This window comes from Stegostoma tigrinum, chromosome 12 (assembly GCF_030684315.1).
Source record: "Stegostoma tigrinum isolate sSteTig4 chromosome 12, sSteTig4.hap1, whole genome shotgun sequence".
NCBI classification, from domain to species: domain Eukaryota; kingdom Metazoa; phylum Chordata; class Chondrichthyes; order Orectolobiformes; family Stegostomatidae; genus Stegostoma; species Stegostoma tigrinum.
In genome coordinates this window covers 43028789-43050286 of record NC_081365.1, presented here as the reverse complement: position 1 = coordinate 43050286, position 21498 = coordinate 43028789, and the positions used below count along the sequence as shown (strand labels likewise).

Sequence of the window (21498 nt, the reverse complement as noted above, 5' to 3'; positions counted from 1 at the left end):
TTTGCTGTTGTGCAGAACCGCTAAATACCAGTTTAATGAAAACAATTCATGAGATCTTGATTCAGAGGTGCCTGCCTCCTTCCAAGATCCTAAAGCCATTCAGGGATAGCCACAGGGAGACAGGACTACCTCCTCCTAACATGGTTTACGGCAGCTTTACAAAATTCTCAAACTGACGCAGCATGAAAGTATGTCACAGTTTGTAGTTCAACCATGCCAAAGTGAAACAGACCATAGCCCTCCTTAAGGTGAGGTTTCCATTCTGGACTACTACATTGGGACTTTGTGGTACAGATCAGACAGGGTGCTCTGCATCATTGTGGTATACGATGTTTTTCTCGTCTGAAGTCGGAAAAGGTGTTGGTGTTCCGGATGCAGATGAAATAGGGGATCGATAGTAATCGGAGATTGAAGATGAAGTTGAGGATCAGCGCTTTGACCAGGAGGGCTGTCCAATAAAACATAACAGAGCAATGCATCGCAGTGTTTAAGAGGCCAGACAGAACTGAACTGAAGCCCACTTTCAGGGTGAATGAGTTGGGTTTAGATATGGTATCATTGTTTAACATTCTGTCATAATTAGGCCAAGTAGCTCCTTCTTAGTACAAAGGGAATCCAGACCTTGTTATTTTTTGCATTCCTTGATCTTTAGTATGGTTGACTAAATGAATCGTCGTCTATGTGATTGTCTGCTTAATATCTCGGGTGATCCTGCTTAATAGTATGGGCACATTACATGTCCTACCAACTTTGAGGTGAAGCAGCAGCTGTTAAGATAGCCGTAACTAATATTGCGTGGCTCTAAGGTTAGGTAGCTCTTAAGCTGCCTTTCAAATAGCACAATAAACAAAATAGAAGCAAAAGAGTAACTTCATCTCAAAACACTAACTCTGTTCTCTCCACAGATGTTGCCGGGCATGCTGAGCTTCTCCAGCATTTTCTGTTTGTGTATTACACTGAATGCTATGCTGTGACATGCCTCATTATAACCAGCAAGTTGGGACGAATCCTGAAGAGGCTCTTTTTGATGTTTCCATAGGTATACAAGATAATGAGAGGCATAGATAGAGTTGATAGCCAGAGACTATTTCCCAGGGCAGAAATGGCTAACACGAGGGGTCATTGTTTTAAGCTGGTTGGAGGAAAGTATAGAGGGGATGTCAGAGGCGGGCTCTTTACACAGGGAGTTGTGAGAGCATGGAATGCGTTGCCAGCAACAGTTGTGGAAGCAAGGTCATTGGGGACATTTAAGAGACTGCTGGGCATGCATATGGTCACAGAAATTTGAGGGTGCATACATGAGGATCAATGGTCGGCACAACATTGTGGGCTGAAGGGCCTGTTCTGTGCTGTACTGTTCTATGTTCTATGTTCTGTGTTTCCACTTCTAGTAACCCTTTACTGTTTCAGTGTGAGTGCAGATTGCTAAATTGCCCTGCAATTCTCTAAGACCGCATTGAGCCTGCGAGAGGCAGCATCTTGCGCAGCCTTTCTTGGCTTTGAGGCAGGCTAGACATGTAGACTGTCCATTATACATCTCCCAGTCTTTAATGACAATGCGTTGCCTTGAAAAATTAATCAAATAAATCTTTACCTCCAGGGATGTGGAGAATCATTATTGATTCTGTACTCTCATATTCTCACCCAGAAGGTCTACGTTAAAGTGTAAAACCTTAGCTGTGATCTTCAATGTCGTAGTTTAAGATGTCTTATTCTATCAGAAGTCAAGGAGTCAGTTTCTTGTGAGAGATGTGCAGAGTTTGGACACTACAACTTCCTTCATTCTTCGGAAGTCTCTTTCCACTTAAATAATAATCTGTCTTTTGATTCTTCTTATCAAAGTGCATGCCCTTAAACTTTGAACATTAGTGATGTGCTTCACCAGAATTTACTCTGGAGTTTAATCTAGAAAGAGACCAACTTGGGCGAAAGTCTATGAGCTGGTGAGGATGCGGGTGAAAAGATTTACTGTTGTATGCATTGAGGAGTCAGTAGCTACCTCCTCAGATGTGGAATTGGAGGTGGAGATGGAGATGAGGGTCTCTGATGCTGGTCTGCTCTTCGCAGAGGTTCACTGGGTACGACTAGTGTCTGCACAAAAGAAGCAATTAGTTGTTAAAATACATAGCAGCTTGTGCAGATTAAGAATGAGTTAGTATTGATGGTTATAGGAGATCAGTGCAGCACAATGAAACCGACTGGTCTCTCCATCCCCATAGGAGCAGTCCTGCCCCTCTCAGGCAAGATGTATGGGTTTCTCCTGTGTGGAGCGAGGACTCTGATGTTTACCACCACAACCAACCAGATCTCACCCCAAATCCCCAACACAGCCTGGAACCTCCTAGCCACTTAAAGGGCCAACATTTCCTACAATGAGGCACAAAGGGAGGGATTGGATATGTTGGAAGTAGGTGGAATAGTACTTAGCAGTCATTTGTATGCAGGAGAGGCAATGGCATGTTCACAGTAAGTGAGTAGAAATCATAGGGGACAGGAATAATTACTTGTTTGGGAGGATGAGGGGATGAGAGACAATGAGTGTCTGAGCATACAATACAGAGGATCGTAGTTCCTGAGTGAGAGGCATGACGCATTGGCCGAGTTAGAGTGAGTACTGTCCTTGTAAGCAGGAGATACCAGAGACAAGGTGGTGGTGCTTACCCTTGCATAGCGTAGGTGATCACTGATCATTTTTTCTACACTTCCGGGCAGTCAGCTTCACCTGGGGCACAGAAGTGACCCAGGCTGCTATCTGTGTCCAGGCTGGCTAGATCTGGTGGCACAGCCTCTGTGATTTTCAGCTGGGAAAAGGATAGTCCACCTCTCCATCACTGTGTCCACCAGAAACTCCAGGTCCCTGTCCACAAAGCGGGAAGGAAGCTTGTCTTTCTTTTAGGCCAAAATGTTGTGTTCCAAAGTAACAGTCAAGCACTACAGTGTGACAGCAGTTCTTGTCTGGGAGCATCTGAAACGGTCTGCCGTAGCTGTGCTTTAACTATGTCACCAGAGGTGGGTATGCCAGAAAAAATCATATTAACTACAAATAGGAACATCTTGATTTATGTCGATGTCTCTGGAAAACGACTTAAATCAATTTGCGTCTGACTTGAGTTGGAGCTAGGGCTTGAATGTTTATCAGCCTATTTATAAAGTTGTAAATTTTACTTCCTTTGGGCTCAAAGACATACTTAAATAGTTAAAACCAGCAGCAGGTGAGAGTCTATATTAAAAACACATTAAAGTTACAAGCACTATACAGACACATCATCTGTGCAAGGAATGTTTCCATCTGTGCAAAAAGCTGTTGCTATTTCATTGTATTTTTTTAAAAGTCACCCTTATCAAAGAATTAACTTCCTAACATCAATAAATGCTCTCAACTGCTTGGAGTTTCTTTGAACAGCACAATGCAAAATGCGAGTCTACATCTGACCTACCTCTCTGGCTGCTCTCTCCCCAGCCTGAACAGCACCCTCCATGTATCCGCTCCACTGGGTGGCTGTCTCAGTGCCAGCGAAATAGATCCTTTGGAATGGTTGCCGCAGGATTCTTCAAAGACAAAAATATTCACTAAAAACATGATGCTTAGAATATTTCAACAGAAATGTGTCCATTCACACATACAGCTAGTCAGCACTAAATACAATCTTTGTAACTGCAACTGGAAACAAAAATGCACATTTTTGTACTGCCCCAGAAAAGAACAGATCATAAAACCAGAATACCATAAGATACAGGAGCAAAATTCGACCATGCATCATGCTATCTGTTTTAAAACCAGCTGGCAGGCCATTAACATCACAAGATACTTACAGCAGGGTTATTTGAACCATCTAATTCACGTGTGCAAAACACTTGTACACTCCCAGCACTCTGGAAATTGGATGCCTTCATTATTAAATTTCTTTTACATAACTCAAAGGCAAAGTGAAGATGTATGCCCATTTAATGGATGCACAAGAAACTGAAAGCTAGATTTTGATCACTTTTGTACTGGCACTAAATGTCTTTGGCAAGGGTTTGGATTAGTTGAAGTACAGCTTACCACAGACCCTGAGGAACATTTGGCTCACAAACCTCACAAAAGCCTGTAAGCAAGCCAGATCCTCTCCCAGTGTCTTTTTAATTTTGAAAGTAATGACACACAAAGATAAAAAGAAGATAAGCTTCAAATTCTGACCAAGACCTAAGTCCAACTGACCAGCTACGCAGGACCTCAGCAGCTCACAATAACATGATATCATTGTCAAAAGCCAGAAAAGAATCTGTATGAAAGTTACTTCATTTCCCCAACTGACTTGGACTGTGATCCATAGAGTTTATACGTTTCCTGCCCACAATTTCTACCCAGGGTTGCCCTATGAAGGCTGTTTGTCTTGTCCATATGTCTGTCTACATGAATAAATGTCTGTGTGTTTGGATTTAGAGGAGTTATAATTGAAATTTGTATATTAATAATTTGGTTTTGCCACATGCTAAGAGAATAGGTTTGTTGTAACAAATAAGTTATAGCTTTCTTGTTTGTTAATGAAAACTGGTGTGAGTTTCTTCTGTCTTAGCTAGATAGTTAGACATTAACCATCTTAGAGAAATTAAACTGGTCACATTTCATACTTGTGAAAACTCCTGGAATACTGGGGCTTCATTTCCAGCACACCATTCGACCGGAGTCATGACATACATAATACAAATTACAACTTAGAGTCTAATCCATCTACTTTGTCCCAACAATGAAGATCAGTTCTAACCTTCTCGCTGCCTAAATGAAAGTGTAGAGATGAATTGGAGCAATGAATAAATAAGACATGTGCTCTACCTTATTAAATTGCTGTAACTAGACACAATATGCGGAAAAAAAAACACTATCAACACAAACAACAAGAGCTCTGAGAGAACAAGTTGCAACCTTTAATTTGATCCATGGATGTTATAACAAGTGATATAGACTTCTCTGACAATACAGAGGCAGGATTTTACTCTGCAGAATAGCAATAAACATGAACAAATGCTCCATATAAGAACCTTGATTAAATTAGCAATTTTATGCTCCAAAAGCCCTAATCTGAATCCATTCACAGTTCAGTGGCTGTTTAACAGCTGATGGAGATAATGAAATTAATATACGTACTTGCCATATTGAGTCATAATTCCCGGAGGGAAGTACGCAGTGTAACATCCACCTGAATACTGCTCTTCACACCAGTTCTTTTCCTCGTAATGAATGGGCTGAACGAAAATACAAACCACACGAGCATTAGCATGTTTGTTTGAATACATCATTTAAAATCTAACATACTTGGCTGTGGATGCAAATCTTTGAGAGCATGCTTTCAAACAGACAATCTAACAGCAGGAAATTTAAGAGTCTGATGGAAATTGAAGGCTAGTTAATGGCTGAAAACAACTTGTTTTGTTTGCATGACTATTTATTCACCTTTTAGCCCTTTACATGAGAGCGAACTCATTATATTATAATGAGGGCCAATTAAACTACTGCCCCAAGTTTCCTGTGATAGCAATCACAAAGCACTCAGACATAGTTAGGCTGAAAACAAAAGGACATGATCAGTCAAAACAGGTGGCACTGAACTACATGATTCTGAACATTTTGAAAAATTCCAGTCATGATTTCAGACACCAGGCATGATTTTGTGAAGTTACTTTTCTGGCATTCTGTCAACACAAAAATGAGCAGAGGGTAGTCATTTAACTTAAATGCAGGTGTATGCCAACAGATGCTAGCAGCTCTGAGAGCAAAACTCAGTCACCCACCTGCCTAGAAGGACACTATCTCAGTGGAACCACAGCAACTACGCCAAGGGTAAGGGTGTTTGAAATGTAGACCTCCCCCCGCTTCATTTAGCTCAATTGGTTATGTGCAATGCAGAACAATGTCAACAGCGTAGGCCCATGTCACTACTGGGAGTGGGAGTTCATGGATACCTATTTCTTATGTTTGATGCAGGGTGATGCCCCTCAAGATTTATATCCAATTGACTCTGTCTCAAAGGAGAAACATGCTCCTTGGGCCGTCATGGACTGATTACCATTTTCTCTCAGCTCCCCCAAGTGGGAGCTTTTAAAAAGGCCACATATAGAAATAAAAAAAAACTCACATATTTATCTTTGGGAAAGCAGAGCAAGTTGAACTAATGTATCACTGATGCCTTGCTTTGTCTGTACTTAAGAAACTAACCACTACCAGAAAATTCCTGGGTCTTTCTGATGATGTGGGAACTTCTGGTTTAGGAGTCCCAGTACTTCCTGGTCCTGCATCTTTCTATATCAATGTACTTGTAAAGGAACAATAGAGGCTCCATCCCTTCAAATCCCCTCAGAAATCACAATGTTAGTCTAGGGCTCAGCAATTAGACCTCTGTTCTAACCTCCAATCATTCTGGTGCTCTTCAGAATTAGAGGGAAATGCACCAAAGGAGCCAGCTTCTCTAAATTTTAGTGGGACAACTTAGGGATGTAATGTCGGAGTCGTACAGAGAAGGACGTAATGTCGGAGTCGTACAGAGAAGGACGTAATGTCGGAGTTGTACAGAGAAGGATGTAATGTCAGAGTTGTATAGAGAAGGATGTAATATTGGAGTTGTACAGAGTGTTATTCAAGCCACAATTGCAGCACTATGTGCAGTTCTGGTCAACTCATGCAGGAAGGATGTGATAGCACTAGTGGGGCTACAGAGGAGGTTCACCAGGATGTTGTCTGGGATGGAGAAACTGAGCTGAGATGGGCAGACTAGAGAGGCTTAGGTAGTCTTCTCTGCTCTAAAGAAAACAGAGGGAGCAGGGGACATAACTGAGACATGTAAGATTATGAGAGATATGGACATGGTGATTAGAGAGCAGTTGTTCTCCTTGGTTGAAGAGTCAATCATGAGAAGGCATAGTTTTACGGCAAGGGGAAGGACATTCAGAGGGGATTGGGAAAAAATGTTTTCCCTCACTGGCTGGTGGAAATCTGGACTGCACTACCTGGGAAGGTAGTGGAGGCTGAAAACCTTAATAACTTTTAAGAAATATTTGGATGGATACTTCAAATGTCGTAACATTCAAGGTTATGGGACAAGTGCAGGAAATTGGGATCAGCGCACTCTTAGTGGTAGTTATGTCAGTGTAGGCTCAATGGGCTGAGGCGCCTTCTCTGCACTGTATGAACTTATGAATCTTTGAAACTTGAAAAGTAATTGCAGTGACTGGAGAACACCGCTATACTAACTGTGAGTGATTGCTTGGCGAGAAAGAGGCTGGGATTTTACTGGTCTCAAGAAGACAGACTAGGGAATGGGACAAATGGTAACACGGCATTGAAAGGAATTGGCGGTAGGGGGAAGGGGGTCTGCTTTATCTCCATGGCCCATCAAAGAGCACATGAGCATTATCAGCCATACTCTGCTACTGCTGGTGGATTACTCCATCAATCAGTAGGATGCTAGGTCCTGCTAGGTCTAGTGAGCCACCCTCCCTTGCCACTTGCAGCTCAGTACTGTCCACTTTTATTTGCAAGACTGCACACATGCTTGCCATTCTATGCCAGTTCAGTACCAATGCTGGGCTCCAGTGATGGTAGAAAAGTCTTCTTTCTGAGTTTTATTTTATTGAAACATAATACAATTAACCTTAATTAGTCAGTATGATCACAACACATTAGAACAGAAGTTGGCCATTTGTCCCATCAAATTTTCTCTTTTACTCAATGAAATCATTGAGCAGATGAGATCGATTAATCCTCAACTCCATGTTCCTGCTTTTTCTCCATTGCCCTTGAGTAAAATCTGTCTATCTCTGTCTTGAATATACTTAAAGACCCAGCCTTGAAGTCTACTGTGGGGAAGAACTGTACATTGACTACACTCAGACAACATTCTCCAGCATCTGCAGTTCCCATTATCACCAACATTCCACATGTGCCGCGTCTGTCAGATAACTCTTCTAAATAGACCCTAGTAATTTGATCGTTATGCTGCAATGCAGTTTGTGGTCAGCTCGCATAATGACGACATTATGGAGACAACTTAACCTCAAGCATCCATATCCTAGTGTTTGCCACTCAGCTGCACTTTTCTGGCCTTTAGCACTAAGGCATTACATCCATACTGAGTGCCAGATCACTGTTATCGCTATTAGCAGTTGATTGGCACCTGATATATTCAATTTTTTTTTGCAGTTCCGCATGAGTTTCTCAGGGCAGGCCTTTAGGGAGCAAGAAGCTGCACCTTCAACAGTAGCTAATTTGAACAAGAAGGTATGGATAGCAGAGCATTGCTCAGAATAGTGGTGTAGAAAGATGGAGCATATTTATGACCTCTTTTTGGATAATATATTATGCCAGACGTGATTCAATACAATCAAAACAAATAGGCTAAATTCATAACAACACAACAGATGAAATAGCTTACATGCAATGCCTCCTCAGAGTCAAGCACCTTGGCATAAATTTCACAGATCTTTTGCTTCCTGCATTAAAAAAAATCAGATCACATGGCATATATAAGATCCAGAAAATAAAATGAAAGTTGTGAGGTTTAGACTGCTCCATGATGTAATATCCACATACAGACGTTGTGGTTCAGCTGCTAATCTTTCACAGGTTTGTAAGAAATGTCCTTGTTAAATTACCAAGTCACAAATTGTTGATTTATATGTAAGGCTTTCACAATGAACACCGTTGAATCAGTAGACTAAAATGTCATCACCAAGCAAATCAAAGAATCAGAGGTTAATGCACTGATTAATGAAAAGTGAAACAGTGACGTATTTGAATACCAATGGAGCAGCACAGCAGGAGTATATTTCTATGAGTCTCAGGATAAGTCATTTAGCATCAACTAATGGGATTTGTTTTAACTCTAAGTGCTTTTTAACTGAAACAACGCATTGTTTATGATTGCTAGCAAATACAAAGACATGCATATAAATATGACCTGTATTGTAGGGACATCCCCAAGGTTCTTTATAGGAGTCTACACAGTCTACAAGAACTGACATTGAGCCAAAGGAAAAAAGATTAGGATATGCTTGGTTAAAGGTTAGTTTTAAGGTGGGTCTTTAAGAGAGAAAGAGGTAAATATCAGATGGAATTTCCAGATTTTCCATAAAGTCTTGTATAAAACATGACATTAAACATGTATAACTTCTAATAAGGTTCACACACCTAGCTTCCTTTGTGAGATTTGCCAGGCGCCGTGCTTTTCGAGCAAGGATAAATCTGGAAGGACAGGAGTTGGAGAAATGTTGACAGTTAAAACGCTCTGAACTCCAAATGTATTTATAAAATCACATTTCAAAATAATTTCAAATGATTTTTTCATGCAGAATCTGTATACAGAGAAATTAAAAACTCCCACTCAGAAATTAATTGTTGCTGTGTCTAAGAAACCAGCACAGCAAGTGGCAAATGCAGATGGACACTCCATCAGCAAAGACGTCTCTATTATGTTGACAAACATAAATGTACAGGAGCCATGCCTGAAACAAATGTGAGATTCTTTGCTTATATAAATTGGTTGTTTAATATGGTCTCAGGGCTACTTGCTGGCCAGAGCACAGCGGCCGCAGTTTTTTGTTCCTATGTCAGGTGAGCAGAGGTTGGAGAATTCTGGATTAGGAGGCAGGCTGAACAACTTGGGGGATGCTAAGAAGGCTGGATGGAAAGTTTGAGTTGGGGCTCCAGCACTTTGGTCAAAAGTTACAACAAAAGAATAAAGGAATACGATCCCTACATACTCCATATTCTGTCATGCCTGCATATATCCATCAACCCACCACCCTTATATCCCTAATGCAAACTTACTTCTATTCAACATCTTTCCCCCACTCACATCCCAAGCCAACTCATCAGGTATCCACAAGCACCCAGGCTTAAAAGCTCTATTGACAAATACAGTCTTATTGAGAAGAGCACTCTCATTCATAAAAATACTGTTAACATGTCATACAGCTCTTGACAGCGCTTGACATTTCTTGACAGATTGACATTTCTTGCTAAATTATATTTCAAAAGGGTTTATGCACCTTTCATGTGCAATCTTTTACAGTGTTAACAGTCTCAGAGGGCACTTTCCTAAGATCCTTGACCCCCTCCACTCCTAAAGAATAACTGATACTCCTCACAAAGGATCCCTGATCCCACCTTCAAGGTGTTCTGGGACTATATACACATAAGTTCCTCAGTGCTCCAAAGGGGGACTCTCACTCTTCAAAAACAAAGCGAACTGGGAAGAGATAATGGGAACTGCAGATGCTGGAGAATCCGAGATAACAAAGTGTGGAGCTGGATGAACACAGCAGGCCAAGCAGCATCTAAGGAGGACAAAAGCTGATGATTCGGGCCTAAACCCTTCATCAGAAAAGGGGATGGGGAGAGGGTTCTGAAATAAATAGGGAGAGCGGGGGAAGCGGATCGAGATGGATAGAGGAGAAGATAGGTGGAGAGGAGACAGACAAGTTAAAGGGGCGGGGATGGAGCCTGTAGAGGTGAGTGTAGGTGGGAAGGTAGGGAGGGGATAGGGCAGACCGGGGCGGACGGACCGGTCAAGGGGGCGGGATGAGGTTAGTAGGTAGGAAATGGGCGTGGGGCATGAGGTGGGAGGAGGGGATAGGCGAGAGGAAGCACAGGTTAGGGAGGCAGGGACGAGCTGGGCTGGTTTTGGGATGCGGTAGGGGGAGGGGAGATTTTGAAGCTTGTGCAATCCACATTGATAGCATTGGGCTGCAGGGTTTCCAAGCAGAACATGAGCCTCCGTTCCTGCAACCTTCGGGTGGCATCATTGTGGCACTGCAGGAGGCCCATGATGGACACGTCATCTAAGGAATGGGAGGGGGAGTGGAAATGGTTCGCGACTGGGAGGTGCAGTTGTTTGTTGCCATACTCCGCCCATGCTCTCCTCCCCACCTATCATCTCCTCTATCCGTCTTTGATCCGCCTCCCCCTCTCTCCCTATTTATTTCAGAACCCTCTTCCCACCACCCCTTTTATGATGAAGGGTCTAGGCCCAAAACATCAGCTTTTGTGCTCCTAAGATGATGCTCAGCCTGCTGTGCTCATCCAGCCCCACACTTTGTTATCTCAAACTGGGAAGAGACCTGCTTAAAGCTAATCTAATCTGTACTTTCTGGGTTCTGGACCTCAGGGACTGCAAGATCCTAGGTGATTAGAAGCAGCTCATCATTTAAACTGCCCAGCTGCCTGTTTGAACTATAGCTTTCCCAACCCACGTCTGTGGAAACAGGAAAATAGCAGATTTGGAGATGTGACTTAGGATTTTAGATGACTTCCAAGATTTCTGCTGTCAGAGAGAATTTGGTCCATTGTGTCTAACAGATACAATGATAAGAAATATATTTCTTTTAAAAAAACAACTTATGTGGATCTAGCTGCCAAAGATCATTGTAGGCTTCTGCTCAGCATGCTCGCGATCACTCAAACTTGGGTGTTGCCCAGGTTTTACTGCATGTGACTCCAAGCGCTATCCTATATGAAGAATTGTATATGCTTTATAAGGTTCTATCAACAAATCAGACCTTTTCATGCTGGGAAGGCCATGGATGAAGATACCGGGTCTGGATCCCTTCTGAGTATTTCTGCTGCAATATTCTAACACTAAGACAACTGACCTCTAACAATAACAATGACCATCCATGCTCCTGGTTTTATAAGAATTGCTTCCTCTGTTTTATTTTGCTGCTACAGATTTCTAAATTTAAAACTAATAGCCGCAGTGTAGAAATCCTGAACAAAGAATGATTTCTTATTTCATCCAATTACAGCCAGTATTCATTATAGATGTCGGACTTTCTAGGTGAGAATCAATTTCCTTGGTTGATTTTACAAGAGCTCCAATGACTTGAACTTAAGGATGGCAGGAGTCTGGTTGCCACATGAGCCTGACTCACCAACTCTCCTCACCACCACTATGTCTGCCAAGACCTCCAGCTTCCTGTCTGAAAAGTAGAGACTGAGCTTTCCTCTGGGCCTTGTCCTCACCAAAAACTGCCAAGCATCCGAGAGAGAGGTGAATCGCTTCAGGCTTGCAGTGTCTGGTGTACAAATGACCTTTAAATACAGCACCAATGGAGTGAATGCCAGAAGATCCCAGCTGTACTGGATTCTTCTGCCTCTTGGACCACACATTTCTACAGGAATGGTGGCCAAAAGCTTAGTGCATAAGAAATTAGCTGAACATGTGAGAAAAGTCACTCCATGCCATGGCAGACCAGGAGCAATGAATTTCACTCAGCAAAACGCTTCTATGAAAATGAGAATATTTTGTCCAATAGATTAGATAATGACTGTGCTGGTGTAAGACAGATTAAAGTGGGTCCGCTGTCTGTTTGACTTGTTATTTCCATTGCAAACTTACTGAGATCTTCTTGTCATTTGTTCATAGGACATGAACATCACTGGCAAAGCCAGGATTTACTGCCTCTGACTAATTACTCTTAAACGATCTCTAAGGCGGGGTAGATCGATTCTTGCTAACCAAGGGAATGAAAGTTTGTTGGGGATATGTAGGAATGCAAAGTTGAGATTAAAATCAGATCAGCCATGATTAAATTGGATGGCAGAACAGACTGAAAGGGCTGAGTGGTCTACTGTTGTTCCATGTTTGTATCTCAAGGACATGGTGAGCCACCCTTTTGAACCACAGCAGTACTTAGATTCTGTGACAATGAAGAAATTGCAATATGGTTCCAAATCAGCACAGAGTGGGACTTGGACAACTTGCAGGTGATTATGATGCTATGCTTCTGTTGTTCTTCTCGTTGTGGGCAGTAGAGGTTGCAGGTTTGGAAGGTGGTGTGTAAGGAACGTCTGTGAATTGCTACAGTGTATCTTGTGGATGATACACACTGCTGTCACCATGCATCAGTGAATAGAGAAGTGAATCTTGAAGATGGTATTGCATTGAGCAATAACCAAGGGAATAATGATCTATCTTGGGTGATGTTGAGCTACTAGAGTGTCAATGCAGTTGCATTCATCAAATGTAAAGTATTCCAGCACACTTCTAACTTATGACTTGTAGATGCATGTAGAGAGTCAAGAGGTGAACAACTTGCCACTGAATTGTCAGCCCTTGACCTGCTCTTGTAGTCACAGTATTTATAGCACTGTTTTAATTATGATTCTGTACAACGGTGACTGTCAGAATTTTGACAGCAGAGTATTAAGGGATTATAATGATGTTAAAGATGATCAGAATGTGTTTACTTGCTCCTTTGATGGTGATTGCCATTGCCTGGCAATTGTGTAGTATGAATGTTATCTGCTACCTCTCAGCCTAAACTTGAATGTTATTCAGTACTTGCTGCATGTTGGCACAAACTGTTTCAGTACCTGAGGAATGTAAATAATACTGAACATTGTGCAATCATCAGTGAAAATCCCACTTCTGACCTTATAACGGTGGAAAGGTCATTGATTAAACAACTGAACTAAATCTCCAACCTGCCAGCATCTTGGGGTTGAGATGATTTGCAACTAAATTGTTTTTCATTGTGCTAGATATGACTCCTTGATTCCAAATGAATTCAATGCTGTTAGGATTCTTCAATAGCCATCATTTGATGAAATGCTGCCTTGATATTAAGGACCGTTGCTCTAACCTCACTTTTGGAACTCAGCTTTTATCCACACTTGGACAATCATTGTAATGAGGGCTGAATCTAAAAGGGCCTGCCAGAATCCAAACTGGGCATTATTATGCAAGTTTTTGCTGAGTGTCACTTCACAGCACTATTGATGACAGTGTATTGGGTGAGTGCAAACTGATGGGGCAGTGATTAGATTTATCCTGCCTTTTGTCGACAGGGAATATCTATGCAGCATTCAACAATTTTGGAGAGATGTTAGTATTGCAGCTGGACTGGAAGATTTGGTTAAGGATCCAAGATAACAAAGTTTGGAGCTGGATGAACACAGCAGGCCAAGCAGCATCTAGGCCCAAAACATCAGCTTTTGTGCTCCTTAGATGCTGCTTGGCCTGCTGTGTTCATCCAGCTCCACACTTTGTTATCTTGGATTCTCCAGCATCTGCAGTTCCCATTATCTCTGGTTAAGGATTCGGCTAGTTCTGAAACAGTAGTCAGTTCTTTAATACTACACCACCCATCAAAGTGAAGTGTTAAATGTGAAACAAATGGAAACACTTTGATCAGGATCTGGTATGCATCTCAAGTGGGTGCAAGCCAAGCAAGCTAGGACTTTGTCAAACTACCTTGCTTTATCTTACAAAGTTAGAGATGAAAACAATAGCCAACTGTTAGTCATCTTTAAGCTTCTAATAGGGCCCAGAAGTCTACTCTTATTTCGTTAAGAAAAATATATTTTGCATTTGGTTTCCAAGTGAAGAAATTGGATACATTTTAATGGATTCAGAGAATTAAGTGGCATTTGCATCCATCTCAGAAATATAAATTATTAATAAATGATATTATAAATTACATCAGTTGCAGAATTTAAAAAATTGTGTTGAAGATGAAGTAGTTAGTTTACATTTCTGTTTGAGAACATTCCAAAGCATGTCACATTGTCATTAAGATGGGCTGTGGAAGATAGGATCCTCTGTTTACATTATCTGGGTGTTTGACCAGAAAGGACATAGTAGAAGCTTTAGTTTGGGATAGACTGCAGCTCACTTGATTGAGAGAGCCAAAAGGGGATGATTCATAGTCAGATCTGTGCTTAAAGTAGAAAAAAACTACTAACTTTATTGTTCATGTATGGTATATGGGTGTGGTTCAAGTTCAGTTAAAATTTTACTGGAGGGAAAAGTCCTTGGAAGATTTGCTTCCCTTGCCATTACTGTAAGAAATCTACAATAGTCCTCACAATCCCTTGTTGCTGCGAACTATCAGTTCACTTAGACCACAATGCTATGGAAGGACAGTTAGATGTTCACTGGCTGCCAAAATAAGGGGCTGAGGCATATGCAGGCATTAAAGAAAAGTAAACATCGTACTTCGAGAAATAGCTGGAATATTCAGGAAAATTAAAGTCAATTCAGGAGGACTATGGCATACCATTGCATTGGTCCCCAGTGAAGTGAATGAATCTTTAAAATCCTTCTAATGTTTAAAGGAATGCTTTTTTTTATGTGTCGTAAAAACAGGGTTCAACGTATAGATAGTTGTAAATGAGCATTAATTTATTAATGATGTATCACAGATAATGGTAACTGCAGATGCTGGAGAATCCGAGATAACAAAGTGTGGAGCTGGATGTGCTCCTAAGATGCTGCTGGGCCTGCTGTGTTCATCCAGCTCCACACTTTGTTAATTTATTAATGCTTGTTTCTATTATTTTATGTGCAATAGATATCCATTGGGCATTTGACAGAATGGATGTGGAAGAGATATTTTCTCTTGCCACTGTTTCAAACTAAGGGGTCACCCATTTAAGACAGAGAAAACAAGATTATTTTTCTCATGGATGCTCATGAGTTTTTGGAACAGACTTCCTCAAAAGTGGGTGGAAATAGAGTCTTTGAATGCTTTAAGGCAAAGGTAGATACGTTTTTGATAAGCAAGGGGGTGAAAGATTATCAGGGTAGGTTGGAATGTGGAATAATCAAATCAACTTTGATTTTATTGCATGGTGCAGCTGTTATGAAGGGCTGAGTGGCCTCCACCCGCTCCTAATTCACAAATTCAATAGATGGTTAAAAACGTGAAATCTTATGACGCAGTTCTGTTGGTAAATCACATAGTAGGATCGCAACAAAAACATGTAAAAATGTCATGAAATCCAAGAATAAACTTTCATCATGCAGAATAAATCACTGCCCATTCACATCATTGTCACAATAAAGACTGAAAACTGTGGGAGGAGTTACAGAAGGTCAGCCAGAATCCAAAAAGAGAAACAACAAGATGAAGATTTAGTTGCATACTCTTCATCTGAATCCCAGCAATTTCATTCTGAGTATTGGTCTTCCCGAGGATATTTGTGAATGTGACAGAAGGCTAAATCAATACAGCACTTACCCCATGATAGCAGGGTAAGATCCATCTGGTTTGCAATCATCCAAAGTCAGTTCAATCGGAGACTCTTCATCTTGAATGATCATGCTACCACAATAATCTGGTTAGAAAGAGAGACAGACAACATAGGGCCATAAAATGAATGGGCTGATCTGATAATCCTCAACTCCACTTTGCGACCTTTTCCCCACAACCCTTGATTCCCTTCCTGATTAAAAATCTGTGCATGTCAGCCTTGAATATACTTAATGATTTGACCTTAACAGCCCTTTGCAGTAAAGGGGTGCACAGATTAAATGACCCCAGTGATACTCCATTAGTTACAGATTGCCAGCCTGAAAACACACCAGAGAACCATCCAGAGAAGCTAAAGGAAAAAGAGACTGGGAGATCCACTTTTTTTTTTCTGAAGAAGGCTACTACTATCCTACTATCTCAGCCTTTTACTTTAGCTGGCTGCAACTAGGAAAATGCAGAGACAAGATGACAATCCATTTCTGTCAACCAAAATCTGCATGAAACCTGCTTATCCACATTTTGTGATCTCAAACCAGCTCCACCTAACTCAAGTTCATATCAAATTAATTCAAGGTTACTATCAAGCAAGTTCAAGTTAATAATTCACTCATCTCTCCATTTACTATCTGGCCTGGTGAGTATTTCCAACATTTTTTGTTTATATTTAGGATTTTCAGCATCCACAGTATTTTGCCTGAAGGCAGCCAGATTGAAACATTGAATGAAAACCATTCCTTCAGTGAGTATCTACTGAATAGGTTTCATAGGGAGATAATAGTAGGTAGTATTGATTCAGTGGAATATAAATTCAAAATATTCATTCAGAAAATCATATTTTTGAATAAAGTGTGTATAATTTGAAAAAGGACATACGACAGGTATAACGAGAATACCTCATTCCTCATTTCATCATTGCCTGGAATGGAGGGAAGGTCTTACGAGGACAGGTTGAAAAGGCAAGGGCTTTTCTCTTCAGAACGACAAAGGATGAGAGGTGACTTGATAGAGGTATACAAAATGATCAGATGTATAGATAGAGTGGACAGCCAGAGACTTTTTCTTCGGGTGGAGGTAGCTATTAAGAGGGGCCATAGTTTTAAAGTGAGTGGAGGTAGATATAGGGGGGACATCAGAGGTAGGTTCTTTCCTCAGAGAGTGGTCGGGGCGTGGAATGTATTACTGGAGAGGGTAGTGGAGTCGGCCTCATTGGGGCATTTAAGTGGCTATTAGATAGGCATATGGATGATAGTATAAGGTAGGGGTGGAGGTTAGATAGACCTTAGGTTCAGGGAAAAAGTTTGGCACAACATTGTAGGCCAAAGGGCCTATACTGTGCTGTACTGTTCTATGTTCTATTATGTAGTTCAGTTATTTTACCAATTGATAGAGATTGATTTGCACGATGAATTATTACTCTTGTCACATGCAACCACGAGGACATGAGAGATTGAGTACTGGTCAAACTGGGGGTAAATTGCCCCAAAAGACACAGTCATAACTGATGTTATCAGTATCTATGTGATTTGAAACCATCCAAGATGATAGTTTCCTCTTAGCTAAACCACCTTTTCAAACACCATTTCCTCCTCATCCTATGTTATTTTGTGATTTACAGATTGCAGATGATATAAGCATACACTTCTGCTTTTCCCAACCTACTATCATAACCCTCCGCTATGCCCTTCTTTCAGATATTCAAGAATTGCAAGCTGGTCTACTCTTAATTGCGATTTTGAAGAAACACCAATCAATTTCATCAGCTCAGAAACTGACACTGATGGATGATGCATCAGCAGGAAGAAAGCCTGTGTGCAACAACAAAGAATAAGGAACATCTAGCACCAATTGGCATAAAATCCACATTACAGGCTGACTAGCATCTGATCTGCCTACTCAGTTTACCTCTGCTAGACAGTCATTACAGACACATAATGCCCTTCTCAATGCAGTGATCAGCATGGCTCGCATGTGAAGTGTGCACACACACCAACCTCTAAGGCCACTTATAGTGCTCAACGTTTGTGCTGTTGAGTTTTTTTCTCACCCATCAATTCCAATGGTTTCAAAGTGAAATTGTTCAGGACCATCCTAGGAATTCTTTCTCTACTTCATAACCTGACTTGGTCTCATCCCTCGAGCTCTGATTTGATGGCACAGAACACATCAGCATCATCATCTTTTACTGTGATACTTGTTGAATGAGAATTTGATTTTATAAAGTGAGAAATTTAGAGATAATATTAATGATAGGATAACTTCTGACAAAACTACTGAAATATTTCATGGTGAATCAGCAAGTAACAGTCCACTTTGAATTCCATCCATTACTTTGTTTTCTGGAAAAGAACCTACCTTTCTTCCTCCAGAAGTTTTCTCTGTAGTACACCATACACTTGATCACACAGCCCATGGGAACACGTTGGATGAACTGGTTACGTAGATTTGGTAGGGGTGGTTGATAGTGAATCTTCGCAGTGAGAGATGGTGGAATTGCACTGATAATATATTTAGCCTAAATGACAACAAAAAAAGTATAACTTCCTTTCCACCTTTCCGCTTTTATTACCTCCACTCACCTCTTCCCAGTCATAAAGGTTGAATAAATAGGTTTCTCCATTAATAGACAACTCTGGAGAGATTCAAGATCAGACATTTCTCTCCTTCATTGTCTAAATTTCAGGGTAACAACAAAAAAATGAGCTGGAAATCCATCAATTTTAACAATCAAGAGATGACAAATTGTGAGGCTGTCTGGAGGTAAGAGGTCTGAGTTGGGGGAGGGGGCGCAGTGTGGTGATGTGATGTGATATTGGCTCATTTATGATTCTTCTGCATTTCCTCACTGACACTTTAATTTCACACGAGACGTGTGTGGAGACATTCTCAGGTATCCAACCAAATACAATGCCTCAAAGCTAAAGTGTTAATGTAGTTCTGAGCCACTCATGGTCCACACCACGACAAAATTTGAATAACTACATAGAAAAAGAATCATCAGGAAAGAGAGAGAGACAACTGGTGATGGTTTAATCTGACAATCACCACATTTCAGGTGAGATTGAGAAGATGGGGCCTTTATGATAACCTCATTTGATGCAAGAATTGAACCCGCACTGTCAGTGTCACTCTGCATCATGAATCCAGCCAACTGAGCTAACCATAGCACTATGGTAATGGTTACCATTAGGTTAGCTCCTTATTCCAGATTTGCATTGAATTCAAATTTCACTATTTGCTATTGGCATAATACAAACCTGAAATCCCCCAGAACATTAGGCTGGCACACTGTGTTCCTAGTTCAGTAATATTTCCACTTGACCACTACCTCTGGAGTTCAGGGTCCAACATTCAATACTCGTGCTGATTTTTGAGCCGGTATATGTACCATCTCAGGCTTCTCAGCACTGTTTAGACAGATTTCACTGTGTGAATGTAAAGATTATACGAGAAAACATACAAGAATTCTAAATGTCAATGGAAGATTATCTGGAAGTTGTCAAAGTGTTTTCATCCTTTAGAATTTAGCATTTTCTCAGTATTTGAGGAAAGAAAACCATGTCAGCAAATAACTAGTGGGTCACAAGACATACTCTCTGCTGTCATGGGTAATTAATGCAATAAGAATTGTACAAACAGCAGCAAATGAACAGTCACGAGGCACATGCCTACACTACAGTAGTTATTCAGATGACCATCATGCTGTTAATGACCCTGTTCTCAAAATCTGGGGCAGAGATTTTTCTGCCTCATTGAAAGGTGAATGGGACTGTCACTCTCTTGCATTTATGCTGCCAGACTAGCCCCAAGAGTTTCTAGGCCTCTGTTCAACTTTTGTGAACTAAAACAGAAGTTGCTCAGCTCAGCTGTTAGCATTGGTGAAGAAACAAAAGATCAGAATTAATGTCGACTGGACCCGAAACATTAACTTTGATCTTTTCTTCACAGATGCTGCCAGGCCTGCTGAGCCTTTCCAGCAATTTTGGTTTCTGTTCCTGATTTATAGCATCCGCAGTTCTTTCGGTTTTTATTCCCTGCTTTTGTGCAATGCTTTGGATTAAAGTGCATCACCAGTTATTACTGTCCATTTTCCTCACCTTAAATGTCTCATGATCCAAAGTCTCCACAATGACTATATCTTGTGTCTGATCAATTCGGATTACAGGGCTTTTCAGTTTTACACAATCTCCAAGATGGCTCATTAATCGTTCACAGATCTGACCAGAACCACCAACAAACTTTCGTTCCTGTAAACATAGAATATGTAATCAATGGACTACTTGAAAACTGTAGATCATATAAAACTGTTCATCAAGTCATCTATAATCTCTATGAATCAGACATCAAAAAAAAGGACTTGGATTTCACGATCCTACATTGTCCCAAAGCACTTTTTGAAACCACACTTCTTTGACTGTAATGTTGTGAATGATGTAATGTAGAAATTATAGTAGTCAATTTGCACAAAACAACATCCCACAAACATCAAAGTAAAGATCAGTATTTGGGATAATGGTTAAGGGATATACATTGGAAAATTTTCCTGCTCTTTGAAGTGGTGCCATGCAATAAGTTATATCAGAGAAAGCACACTATGACTCATTTTAATGGGCTCTTTCCAATACAATACTTCTGTCAGTGCAGTGCTCCCTCAGTACTGAATTGGCAAGTTAGCTGGACCTATTTTTCAAAGTTCTAAAATGGGACTTGAACCCACAACTTTAAACTAAGGAGGCAAGACAGTTACCATGGAGCCACAGATAATCATCATGGCTATTTTAGTTCATCAGCCAAGTGGAAGCTACTATAAAGTGTTTTGAAGGAGAAAATCTTGGGAGTCAGCCTAAACTGCATATTTTGTGTGCACCCAAAGTGTTCCGGCTCAGTGGTTAGCACTGCAGCCTCACAGCACCAGGGACCTGGGTTCGATTCCAGCCTCAGGCGACTGTCTGTGTGGAGTTTGCACATTCTCCCCGTGTCTGTATGAGTTTCCTCTGTGTGCTCCAGTTTCCTCCCACAGTCCAAAGATGTGCAGGCTAGGTGGATCGGTCATGCTAAATTGCCTGTAGTGTTCAGGGGTGTGTGGGTTATGGGGGATGGGTCTGGGTGGGATGCTTCAAGGGGCGGTGTGGGCTTGTTGGGCCTGTTTCCACACTGTAGGGAATCTAATCTATTCTAATCGAATCAAATCGGACAAATAAGATTAATTTTGTCTCTATTAACTCACAAGTTTTCTCTGTCAGGCATGTCACTTCACAATTAACAATGCATTTTACTGATATATTGCAGAATGATTTGCTATACTCATTAACATGTTTGAGATAGATAAACCATACTCCCTCTTTGGACTTGTCCTTCACCTCTTAACATAACCCCTATTTTCTCTTTTTTTCTATTTGATACGATTGTGGCAAAAAATGAAATTTTGATTTTGATTTTAATACCTGGGACCTGAGATGAGCTAACCAATTTTTTATAAAAGAAAACCAC

The 21498-nt window shown here is 41.0% G+C and overlaps 1 protein-coding gene across 1 annotated transcript in view; it reads right to left on the bottom strand.

The window, feature by feature from the left end:
• Positions 1 to 21498, bottom strand: part of mao (monoamine oxidase) — a 126752-nt gene that overhangs the window by 10428 nt on the left and 94826 nt on the right. The window contains exons 7-13 of the mRNA XM_048540844.1: positions 20106 to 20255; positions 18364 to 18523; positions 15997 to 16093; positions 9164 to 9217; positions 8409 to 8466; positions 5129 to 5226; positions 3438 to 3549 (exon numbers count right to left, since the gene is read on the bottom strand). Coding sequence (XP_048396801.1) covers positions 3438 to 3549; positions 5129 to 5226; positions 8409 to 8466; positions 9164 to 9217; positions 15997 to 16093; positions 18364 to 18523; positions 20106 to 20255 — 729 coding nt within the window. The remainder of the gene's footprint in view (positions 1 to 3437; positions 3550 to 5128; positions 5227 to 8408; positions 8467 to 9163; positions 9218 to 15996; positions 16094 to 18363; positions 18524 to 20105; positions 20256 to 21498) is intronic.